This window comes from Hyposmocoma kahamanoa, unplaced genomic scaffold, assembly GCF_003589595.1.
Source record: "Hyposmocoma kahamanoa isolate Upper Pololo Valley unplaced genomic scaffold, ASM358959v1 66, whole genome shotgun sequence".
Taxonomy (NCBI): domain Eukaryota; kingdom Metazoa; phylum Arthropoda; class Insecta; order Lepidoptera; family Cosmopterigidae; genus Hyposmocoma; species Hyposmocoma kahamanoa.
The window spans coordinates 16171865-16184567 of record NW_020653854.1 but is presented as its reverse complement, the minus strand read 5'-3'; the positions used below and the strand labels follow the sequence as shown (position 1 = coordinate 16184567).

At 36.6% G+C, this 12703-nt stretch overlaps 1 protein-coding gene across 1 annotated transcript in view; it reads right to left on the bottom strand.

Annotated features, from left to right (window-relative positions):
* The window catches only part of LOC113231686 (tachykinin-like peptides receptor 86C), a 102833-nt gene extending 90967 nt beyond the window's left edge, over positions 1–11866 (bottom strand). Inside the window, exons 1-2 of the mRNA XM_026466147.1 lie at positions 11848–11866; positions 2611–2806 (exon numbers count right to left, since the gene is read on the bottom strand). Coding sequence (XP_026321932.1) covers positions 2611–2806; positions 11848–11862 — 211 coding nt within the window. The 5' untranslated portion in view covers positions 11863–11866. The remainder of the gene's footprint in view (positions 1–2610; positions 2807–11847) is intronic.
* Positions 11867–12703: the final 837 nt, after the last annotated feature.

Below are 12703 nucleotides of genomic sequence, written 5' to 3'. Positions count from 1 at the left end.
CTTATCTCTCAAAGATACTTTGGGGCCCAGATTGTAAATTGCCCTAATACACCCAAGTTTCGAAAATTCGATCAAGGTCAATCAATAGAGCTGTGTGCGTTTTTTTGCAGGGCAGACATCGTGTGAACGGCTCTATATCTAATGTATGCGCCACTGTTTATCCAGTAAGATGTAAGATTTATACTGTAAAAAACGTGCAGTACAATGCCGTATGAACGGGGGTTGCTATTCAAAACCGAAACGCAGTAATACTTACATTACCGCTTGGCGGCACAAATAGGTAAGGTGGCAGTACTTCCGTTGACGAACTCTTTCACATGAGCTACAAATATAATAATTATATGTATATAATACATGAATAATAATTACGATAGGCAAAAAATTATCAAAACAACAAAAAATTGTAAGCAAAATGTCTAATCTCGGTGGTAGTATTTTGTAGAAGGAATAGAGGTGGGCAATACACACACAAAATTATCACTTTATTATCTTTTTATCACTAGTTATAGGTTTCGTACCACGGTATGACTTTTAATCTTATCCTGATGTATCAGAACGGTTTCAACGGAATGGTAACCCGTGAATAAGAAGTGTGAAACAGATCTCAAATATCTTTAGAAAATAAATACTCGTGAAATGTGTATTGAATTGATATTTAATAACTTTTTTGTGAAAAAAAGTCCTTGAAAACCAAATACAAAGATCCGAAAACAAGCTCTTAGAAAAAATCATGAGGTCTGCTGGTTCCGGGACTTAGTTGGCATAGCGTTTGGCACGGTTTGTTAAAAGATGTCGGTTCTAATCCGGCCGGATCGAAGAATTTTTTTTTTAAATATTCGATCTTTGTATTATACTCCTTCAACAATTTATTTAACTTTTGACAGCTCGAATTCTTATCAATTAGTGATGTCCTAATGTGTTACCGATTTGATTTTTTTATAACAATTGATTTTTTTTTTGAAGAAGTTTTAATTGTGAATATCAGCGGGTTCCAAAGAAAAGATATTTTCTGATTGGTTTCGTGATGTTGCGTTTGACAGTTTAAGTACTCAAGAATTAATAATTAATGTTAATGAGGATTCCAGTGATGATCCCCGTTAATTTGGAGAAGAATCCAAGGATTCATTATAATAAACAATTAGAATTAATTACAATTATTTATAATTTCTTTCATTTCATTATAATTTATAGCACAGTCAAGAGCAAATCAAGCATGACACTTTGTATTTTGAACCGTTCTTATCGTAAGCGGCATAGAGTAAGATTTAAGTCTAAAGTGTAAAGCTTGACGTGCCGTTGACCCTGTGCCTAAATTTAGCAACTTGAAGAGTCTTCGTAACATAATTTGATGGCTCGATAATTATCAGACCTAAAGAGCACGTCACTTCTCTAAACTTAAAAAACAAAAGAGTCCAGGAAGTATTGCATTTTTTGTCAATGGTTGTATGTCAATAATAAGGATGCCTTTCCACCAGAGATGTGCGAGGAGACGGTGTGAGGATGTGTAGCGGCGCTATAAAACGGTGGAATGTTTTCCACGAAAGTTGTGCGAGGTAGATAGGCGGTGAGAGGATGTGCAGTGCCGAGGTGCGAGGATGCGTTATGGACTCTATTCAGCTATGCGTGGGGGGTACGGTGTGGTGGGGTAAGAGATGGCGAAGGGTCAGTGTCAGTTAGTGTCATACTTTCAGTAAATAAATAAATAACGCACTCACTCAACATAGCCCCGCACTAGGGAAACCCTGTGTCGCGGGTGCCATGGACACACACATAGACAACCACAAATTACACCAAACTCACGAGAGAAATAAATGTAAGCCATACAAACATTTCTCCCGGCCCGGGAATCGAACCTGGGACCTCTGCGTGGCAGTCCGGCGTGGTAACCGTTCGGCCACGAAGGCAGAGCAGTAGCTATAGTTTCATACACCGTTTTGCACACATTCCTCGCAGACATCTCTCGCTATTTTGTATGTACAAATACTTAGCTCCGCTAACCCTTTTCCACCGAAAATGGGTTAGCGCGCTAAGCGAGGCCAGGAAAATGAAGTGCTCCTATTGGTGGATTTTTTCCTCGCACACCGGCTCACTACGTTGCACATCTCTGGAGCAGGCAGCCTTACGGAACTTCGGAGGCATGCGTTTGTCAAAAGTTAAATAAATGGTTGGACGGAGTTTCATAATTATAATAAATAGTTGTTTCATTTCATTTCCGTTGTTCAGTCTTTACCAACTATCCCATTGCAGAGCAGAGGCCTTCCTTACCTTTCTCCACTTAATAATGCTATACGCGATTTAACGCTACTATAATGCCAAGAGTACTCGTCACGCCATGTCCTTTTGGGTCCTCCACATGTGGTGAGATCCATTCCGTGGCAGTCTTTGCCTACGGGTCGTTTGACATGCTGCTAATCTATCCGGCCGAGTTTCATTTTAGACTAGCGACTTTTTGACTAATGTCAAATATTTTTATTTTAAAGCGCAGTATACTGTTCCGTACGCGGTTTGACAGTTTTACTCCCAAGGTACGCGACATGCCTCGCTGACACACCCGTGTGAGAACTTCTGACCATTCGTCAAATTATGTTATTATAATATTGTGTAACTTACCTGTGACAATCCAAATAACGATAGCATTTCCTCCTATTGCAACGGCCAGCATAGCTGCAAAGAGACACACCCAGGAATTGTGAGCCCACATCGGCATAGTCGTAGACGATGGTGCTGGTGTTGGCTTCTTTGGTACCAGGAGAGTAGCCGCCCCTAAAAGGCTTCGGTTAAAATCCATCTCCCATGTGTATACCACCTGTAAGCAATTAAATACCAGCATTAAAAAACTTGACGTTTCTCCGTACATATAGTTTTGTGCCTATGTTGTATGTGTGTAAATGTACGAATATTATTCCATAAACCGTAGGTCAATGCATAAACCCTATTTCAAATAAAACAAAAGGGTTGATAAATGAAACCATTTGTCAACAGAATAGTAAAGCGAACCTTTACTCGTATATATTCATTAGGGTACATACAAACAAATTTATTACATTAGTGTAACGTCAAAAGGCTTGGAGCGCACTTTGAAACAAGTGTAATTACTGTGCAACTTTACAATCGCTGAGTAAAACCACAGCCAAGTTTGGTAGTCAGGTGGTCTCGGTGCCGCCGGCGTTTTCCTATTCAACAGCAAACAAGTAAGCTTTGTTTGAATTCTCTGTGGAAAATTTTGGTCTTTACTGTTTGATGTCATCTTGGAAAAGGGTTACATATTTCGTAATCGAGTTCGAAAAGTTAGGGAACTATAATCGTGTTATTAACACAATGAAATGAGAATCATAAAAGAATAAAAAAACATCAACTCCATTATTAAACGGAAATTAATTTTCATTAAAACTAAATATTGACATTATACATACCTTAATCGATCAAAGATTTTGATAAAAGGTTTTAGAGTACGGACAGCATGTCGCGCTTTATTCTCTGCCACGTGTGATATAAAATGAAAAGCCCAGTGTATTACTGACATTTGGGATTTGAAGATCAAATCCCAAATTTACATATATTGAGTATAATAATATTTATTCAGGTAACATCAGTATGCAATAAAGAAGATTTTAAATCTTCATAACGCGGTGTCTCAAAATAAGGATACATGTGGGTAAAGAGATAGAGTTATATTTCTATAATGGCAATTTTTTATTAATTTATAATTCCCAGTATTGACCTCTTAAGACCGAGTAAACTACAATAGGAAAAAACCCCAATTGCCCAATCATCGTCATCATAATGGCGGCCATTTTGTGATCCAATCTTGGGTACATCCAGGATTGGATGGCCTGCCGGTCTCTTCCTTTTTTTCACTATTGGCTACCTTGTGCCCCAATCATCCGTATCGTCTCGACCTTCGTATCGTCGGATGTTGTCTATCCAGCATTCTCTGATGTCCGAACACCCGAATCATCGAGAGTACAGCAGTAGTAGAGCTCCTTGTGAAAAAGTTCGTCCAGGGAAGTACTGCCATCTTATCTATTTCTGCCGCCAAGCAGTAATGTCAACATTACTGTGTTCCGGTATTGAAGGGTAAGCGTGCTGGTGAAATTACAGGTACTTGAGACTTGTCAACTTACGTCTCAGGGCGACAGACGTAGTGGCAGTAGCCCTCAGATCTTTGCGATTTAAAGCTCTGAGTGGCACTGCAAGTGTCATGGACAGGCGTGTAGCTTACCATCATGCGCACGACTTGTTCGTCTCGTCACTTGATGTTATAAAAAAAAGTTCAAATCCGGATCGTCTGACGTATGTACATGAAAATGAGCTAAATATAATTTACTAATGCTTCAGGTACAAACAAGTTTCCCTCAGTTTTTCTAGAAACACTGTGGTTATATAGAATATAAACTATTAAGTAATCTGTGACATAGCGCTAAATTTGAATGCGATATTTTCATTATAATATGTACAGGATGGTTACGTTATCATAGGAATAATATTAAGTGAGTCTGAATCATTTCGTATATCACGTGCATTTTGATATAGAAGATTATTGTTTGTTTTAAGACGTTGAAACAAATAGCCATTCTTCTCCTACTTAAGAAAAGTCTAATGAAAGTTTCGATTCCACGATACAAATCATTCATACTAAAATTCGATACACTAGCCATTTATGTAAGAAAATATGATGAAGCTTTTCATACTGTAGAAAACTTTTTGTGTAATAATAATAATAAATAATTTATTTCGACCAACATGGATCATACATTATAAATATTTAATAGAATTAAACTCAAAAATAAAGTTTTGTACAAAATTAAATAATAATAAAATTACATTAGAATTAGAATACTATTTTAGATTTAGTCAATAAATGCATCATGTTACAACGGTTCATGTATTCACAGTCAAAGCGTTCAGCAAATATATTTAGTGTGATGTGCACCGCTTGCACATCCATCTACGCGAGCTTCAGCAAGCATCCTCGATGCGCTGCAAAACCGAGGCAGCCCCAACAGCACCCTAAATACATCATTGTACTGGACACGTATCACGTTGTATCGTTTTAACTTATATTTCACCCACAGACTACTTGTATAGAAGGACGTACAAAATGCGCTGAAGCGGGTGATCTTGACGTCTCTCGAACGTCGGGCAAATCTGCGAGCTATCATATTAGCTCTAACAGACAACGCCCTATGCTCCCTCTCCATGTCAGCATCGTCCTCCAAGTCCGAGGTTACAAAATGTCCAAGATACTAAAACTTTTCCACTCTTTTAAGAATACACCCAAAAGTAAAGTGAACAGATAGTATTTTATCTAGACACCCTCCCCTTGCCTGGAAGACTTTGCATTCACTTTTATCACATTATAATTAGCAAACCGTGTCTGACAGCATATTTTTCACACATGTCAAGCAGCTTCGACAAGCCGCAAACAGGAGCACTCAGCAGCACCATATCGTCGGCGTAGCTAATATTATTAAGACAGACTTCACTAATATGGGAGCGATATTCGTGCGTAATGCGTAGTTGAGAGACTTAAAATTATAAAAAATATTCATAAAATATGATAAAAATCTTCACTATGAATTAAAGAAATTTAAAACTTTACACAAACGTGCAAGAATCGAGTACGTCTCAAAGGGGTTCTGTTACATTTGTAAATGTACGAAACATTTTTTAAAAGTTGTGAAATAACCATATAACATTAGCGTGCAATAAAAACTTCTTTAATTCTGTGTAGAATACCTAACTCAGATATCGACCAGTATCAAACACAAAAGAAACCGAGGTCAGATTGCAAAATCTTGTATCAATCACGTTTCTATAGCAGAGCAAATATACAGAGATTTGCGAATTCCTTTGTGCAGGGTATATAGAGCTGTATTGAGCTATGTAGCTCTATATAACTTTATGTGGAGCTGTATCGTGCCACTAAATGTTACACATTTCTCAATATCCCAAAACATAATAATCAATTTACAAAATACTGGCTATTTAATAAATTTATCGCCCGAGTGTTTAAGAGTTGATACTACTTCAGCTCGAATTCATTTTTTCCCGTACTAATAGGGTTCTTTATTTTTATTCTATATTAGGTTGGGTCGAGCGGCAGGTACACTAGCTTTATTTCAGAATATTTTTTTAATATTTTTATTTAAATAAATGTAGTCCATACAAATATTTCTCCCGGCCCGGGAATCGAACCTGGGTCCTCTGCGTGGCAGTACGGCATGATAACCGACATACATACCTTGATGAGATAACTATAATATCACTAAGGCTACTATGCATGCGCGAAGTTGATATGTATACAACTGCACTTACTCGAAATATGTTGATGTACAAAAAACATTTACGATTCCAAACACTGTCTTTATTTTTTTATTAAGGAAATAAACATATTACTGTCGAAATCCTCAATATTAATTTGTCAACAAATTCACGTCCATAATCCCAGACTATATTATACTCTGCGGTGGAATTTGAGATCAAAAATATAAACAAAGGATAAGAATTGTACAAATGGTGCAGAAATACAAATCGTGTTTTTGTTTTACCATTAAGTCATTAAACCCTCAAGTAATTGTTACCATTTGCCATTAACTACTAAAGATTGTTTCGGATACAAAAAGTCATAATGGCTCAACTCACACTGGCGCAGAGTCGAAGCGTCGCGACACGTCATGTTTTTCGCCTATAGCATATTCATCTCAATTTTCCCATCATTAAGGTACAAATTTGTGTTATGCAAATATGGAGTCAAGCGTCGAAGCGCGTTACTTGAGTGCAGTGAGGCGTCAGATGACCACACAGATGACCACACTGTGATCTTGGCGCACTAATGCGAGCGTCGTCGCGCGTCGGCAGGTGTTGTAGTTGAAAAACAGGACGCGACGCGACGCTTCAACTCAGCGCCAGTGTGAGTTGAGCCTTAAGAACGTCAAATGCTACATTTGATTCTCGGGTTGTTGTTGATATTGACTGCAGGTGATGTTCGCAGTTTAACTCTCGACTGTAAACAGTTGAAGGTTCGACTGCAGACGTGCAGTTCATTCATTAGCAGCCTAAGTTGGCGACACATCGATGATAGCTACTATCTCCAATAAATAACTCGCTGCATTATAGTCAATACCTCAACAAGCAATAGATTTTAACGTTTATTAAAGTTTCTGTTGTCACAGTCTTTACTGCCTGCCCTTCTCAGAAAAGATTTTGTCGTTCGGAAATGACTTTGTTATTAGAATTTGTTATTGCAGCAGGGGATTGTTATAATGCCAGGATAGTACCATATCGGGAGTCGGGTTTTCCGCGAACTCCCTTTATAGCCATCTATTAATTTTGTCTCATCTTTATGTTTCTGTTTCTGGCACGCAACCAAGTTCCTGGCATATTTGACATGAATTCAAGGTTGTCATATGTTAAAAAAGAACTTTCTACGATATATCAATGTCGTTTGGACATCTGCTCTAACAGATCAAGCTTCAATAAATTTGATTAAACTATTTTTTGGATCTAAATCGCGAAGAAGTACTTGTTATTTTCAAACAAACCAACGTTTCCGGCCTTTTACAGGTCTTAGTCAGGTCAGGTCACGGTTGAATGAATATAACGTGCAGTCCGTATCGAGTTCTTAGGTTTTCGCGATTCTTACATTGACTGACTGTCTGTCGTAACCATGGGACTCGTTAAGGGCCCGAAACTTAGTTTGTTTTAAAAAACAAATATATGCGATTTAGATCCGGAAAGTAGGTACATTTCCTATATGTAACTGTCGCGAAACCTTAACAACTCGATTTTTATAATCTTGCTTATTTTAGGTAACCAAAATACGAAATTCCTTTATACGAGATAAATTTCAAGCGTTAATACAATAACGCAAAGCAAATTGCATTCTATATTCATGTTTACATTTAAGAAATTATCCAAATGTACATAAGTTATATTTTTTTATTAAGTTATCGTTCTTGTCAAGCCGACGTCGCTGTTTATTAATATGTAATTTTTACTGAAAAGAATATCAGGCTGAATATTGTATATTTATAAAAAATGAAACATTCTTAAAAAATTTAGATTTTTTTTTTGAGGAAGTGGGTGGAAACGTGTCAATCTAGAAATTGATAAAAACTTAAGGTGTTTGTGCATTTAAATCCGATGCGAGTGGCTGTATTTCATTATTACAAAAAATAATTCGATATGGTTGCCTATAAACAGCCTGATACTAGATCATCGGGGCTATATTGAGTGTGCACACACTCAATAAAAAAAAATCTTTACCACCGAGTTTCAAAAGGATTATGAAAACATTTATACTTTATTATACTTATAGCCTTTACCAAAATATTCAGTAATCTGAATATTATTTAGTAAGATAACTGAATATTTGATACTGACATTCTTCTTAAAATATCAAGTGACTGGACGAACAAGTCGTGCGCCCGATGGTAAGCTACACGTCTGTCCATAAGGGTTCATTCAGAGCGCAAGCGCGGGGACGGCGGGTGCGGTAGCGCGGGTCTTGGCATCTTCCCTTTCACAGTGTCGAAGCGGCTACGAGCGGATAGATCCACACGTCGAAATCGCAAACAAACGCTGGACGCTAGTGTAAGTACTGTGAAAGGTACACACGCGGCCACTTGGAACGCAACGAGCCCGCGCCCGCCACCACTCTGAATAAGGCCAGTTGCAGTGCCACTCAGAGCTTTAAATTGCAAAGATCTGATGGGCACTACTACTGCGCTCGTCACCCTGGACATAAGTTGACTAGTCCCATGAGCCTGTAATATCACAAGCACCCTTAACCCTTCAAAACCGGAACACAGTAATACTGACATTATTTCTTGGCGGGAGAAATAAATAGGTAAGGTGGCAGAAGTACTGGACTAGCTCTCTCACAAGGAGCACTACTACTTCTAAATACATTTATAATTATTATTTAATGTCATTAATTTTCAGCAGAGTCTATTATTTCGTGGAGAGTCCTTTCCAAATATTAAATTTAACACGTCTATGCTACAATTATAACTTAGACAATAAAGGAAGTGTCGTTAGTAAAACTTCCAAACGGTGAAGCCCGAAGTTGAAAGTTATTCGTTTTCGAAAGTTAGGATTTTTTCAATTTTGCTTTTAATTCATATTTCTATCTTTAAACTCAAGAAATACTTACTATATGATGAAAAAACTTGTTTTATTAATTTATAAAATCAAGCTCCCGTAATATCACTTGAATGAAAGTTTGAAGGCAACAGATTAATATAATAGTTACACACACAATTAAGCAAAGGGGTCCGACACGATTCATGATTATAGCAATTAGCCCATACCCACACATCATGAGGCTCACCCATGGTAACGCAGATGCGTCCGTAGCTGTGCATGAATCAAATAGGAGCTCATTAAAATAGCAACTGTGGGTTGTCATCTGTATGTCTGCTTATTTATTGAATAGCTGAAAAGGCAGGCTTGGACGTGTCATAACAACGACAGTAAGAATCAGGCATTAAGTTTCTGGTCACGGTCTTACGAGAAGTACTAGAAGTTGCTCGTATATTTTCGTATTCAAATTTATAACTGGAAAGCGGTTTCAAACGTGACTGTTATACAGCTATTTTCTGGTCCAGGCTAATAAATTTCCTTAAAATAAATTTGACCTTTGAAAACAAAACCGACTACCAGACGCCACTAAAGAATTGTTTTAATAAAATGTGTATAGCGTCTCTTTAATTTAATAAAGAAGATGCTGTATAAATGACGCAAAGAAGTTTTTTCTTCATCCTGTAAAGTTGTCAAAATTGAGATACTACCGGTTGCCAGTTCACAGTTGATATCCCACTTTTGTATGTGTTCAGTGTATGTGTAATTAATTGGTAGGAAAAATAATTTCCCAACCTTTTTATGTAATTCGTTACAAAAACAATATTTTTAAGCTACCAAGGAATCAATCTAACAGCGTCTTATGTGTAATAGATTACCGCAGTACTTAAAATTAAACATAAAGTTCCATACATAATTAGACAATAATTGAATACAAACTCATTAAAATTTTCAACTTATCTAAAAACTAATATATATATATAAACATCGTGATAGACAATACTGCCCTCGTAACGAAAAAAGGCACAACAATGCTTACTTTATACAGCAGTTGTACCTTTTTGCTATTTGAGGGCAGAATATATAGTAACTTATAATTACCAACCAAAAACAACCCCATACAAAACATCGTCAAGAGCTGCGCAAACCAAAACCAGCAAAAAGTAATTAATCCTTTATGTACTATAAAGTTTTATATACAGATCTAGTATATTATTTGAATGATTGTGTAGCAAGAAAACATAACAATTACGCTCGGATACGCCCCCAATGAGAATTTTCTCGCCCGCCCACGAGATTACGTTATTAAGGACCCACAAAAGTACTCAACTAACCGCGCTGTTAAATAGTTTTATAAACGCTGCGGTAAATTGTATAAAGTTCATTCTCAAGAAAGGATTTTGACAGTTTTTATCAAACTTGCCGTTTTTTTCTGTTGCTAATAAAATATGTACAAGTTACTTCTGGAATCTGAAATGGTGGCGAACGTTAATGATTTTGTTTTGTTAGGTGTATAACGGTCAATTCTCATAGTAGCGTATGATCATCCAAAGGAATAACTCTGTAGATAAATAATAAATTGTTAAAACAACAATTTCATATGTGAATGAGGACATCAAAACAATAAGGGTTAAAATACCGCCATAATCCACCCATTTATACGTTCCACTGCTGAGCGCGGGTCTCCTGTCAGGCGAGTGTTTAGGCCATAGTCCGCCACGCGGCTGGTTTTTTTTGTTGTTTGTAAGCGCCATGTAAGCGCCATCTAGTAAACAAGTCCAATGTCCGAAGCCTAACATTATTTAGATGAACGCATGAGTTATTCAGAAATTTTAATCACTCAATAGGCAATTTAAGGTTTTAATATTAGAAGTTCATTTTATGGTATTGAACACGGCGTGAGGTGACTTCAGGCGGGATGTAAACCCCTAATGGGTGGTCGAGTTTCGGTAGAATACCTTCAATTGTAGCAAGGTATCGGGGACGGGTGCATAGACAGACTAAGTAAGGTACCACTTGTTGTAAGATATTTATATAAATATATTTAGATAGGTTGTGTAAATTTTGTAAAAAATAAAGTAAATTCTAATTATTATGGACTCAAAACTTTGTCTCACGGGCGTAAAAGCACAGTATTTAAAATAGTGCCGAAGCAAGGCAGCGGATAATAAATGTCGATATAACACTGTTAGTAATAGAAATCATTCTGTCATACAAGCGTTGTATTTTCCTAAACAGTTAACAAATTTGCTTGTGTTTCAGAATACCACTAACGCCATCCAGCGGTGCACAATGAAACTCAATGTAGGAATAATAATAGTGAAGAAAAATTTCATTCTTAAATTTTCGCGATTGCTACATTGACAAGTCCCATATGTTTGTAATTTCACCAGCACCCTTGCCATTCAAAACCGAAACGCAATAATGCTCATATTACGGCATGGCGGCAGAACTAGGTAAGGTGGCAAGTCGATCAATGGTGGCAGTCTGTACTCCCCAGATGAACTGTTTCACAAGTAGCTCTACTGCTACTAAACACACGTTCATCACACGGTAATATGGTTCCACTAGTGATATAAAGTTTAATATAAATTTATATAAGACCATTATATTATTATTTTGCATATAGTTTCAGTTATAAAAAACAGATTGTTTCCTTATGATAATTTAAAATATCATAGTCAAAGAAGGCAATATCGGTCGTTTACAACAACATGCAGATATTAACAAAATGTAATAGAATAAATGTCTATCATTTCTTACCTCCATATCCTGCATTTTTGCGGGATCCTGGCTGTTCACAAAAAGATTCGCCGACGTAATATTATACGTGGAATTGGCCCACATTTCCTCTCTCTACTTGTTACTATGTAACATTGTAATAACTAGTTACTAAAATAATATTCACTAAGATTACTTTTTCGAGAGTTTGTAAATTGCATGTTAATTTCTAATACAGTTGATTACACGTGGTTGTTGTATTAGACCTGTAACAAAAGATATTTCTATTAATCGGCGAATTTGTATAAATTAAATTAGTAAAATACTTATATGAAAATCCGAGTTAGCTCGTAGGGATGACAATAATGTGTAAACGATGCGATTCCGACGTAAGAGCTTAAAAATAATAAGTACAGCAACTGTGCGCTGTACAAATATATACGAGTATTTACAAAGAGCAATATCTGGAGTTTCTTGCCAATTCTTTGCAGAGGAATATGCCTTACGAATAATCAGTACAGTTTAATCAACATGACGATTTCAAAGATGATGTGAGTTTGAACATGAAGTTTACGCGTTGAATGGTTTTAGTTTTTTTATCGTTTATTTATTAGAAACACAAAAAACGGTACGGATTGGTTATTACCAATGTTGGACGCTTTTACAGGACTGGGCATAAATACTGTTATAAAAATCAATGAAATGTCGGAAACATTAAATAGAAACTAAAAAGGTAAAGTAATTCATCCGTTTCCTACAAAAACTTTATAGCCACAAATATTCAAATATAAGGGCTCAAAACTGGTAATTCTTTACCAAATACATTGTACTTCATGAAAAAATCTACATAATATACTTACATCTACATTTTGAATGAACGACAAAATACGAAAGATAT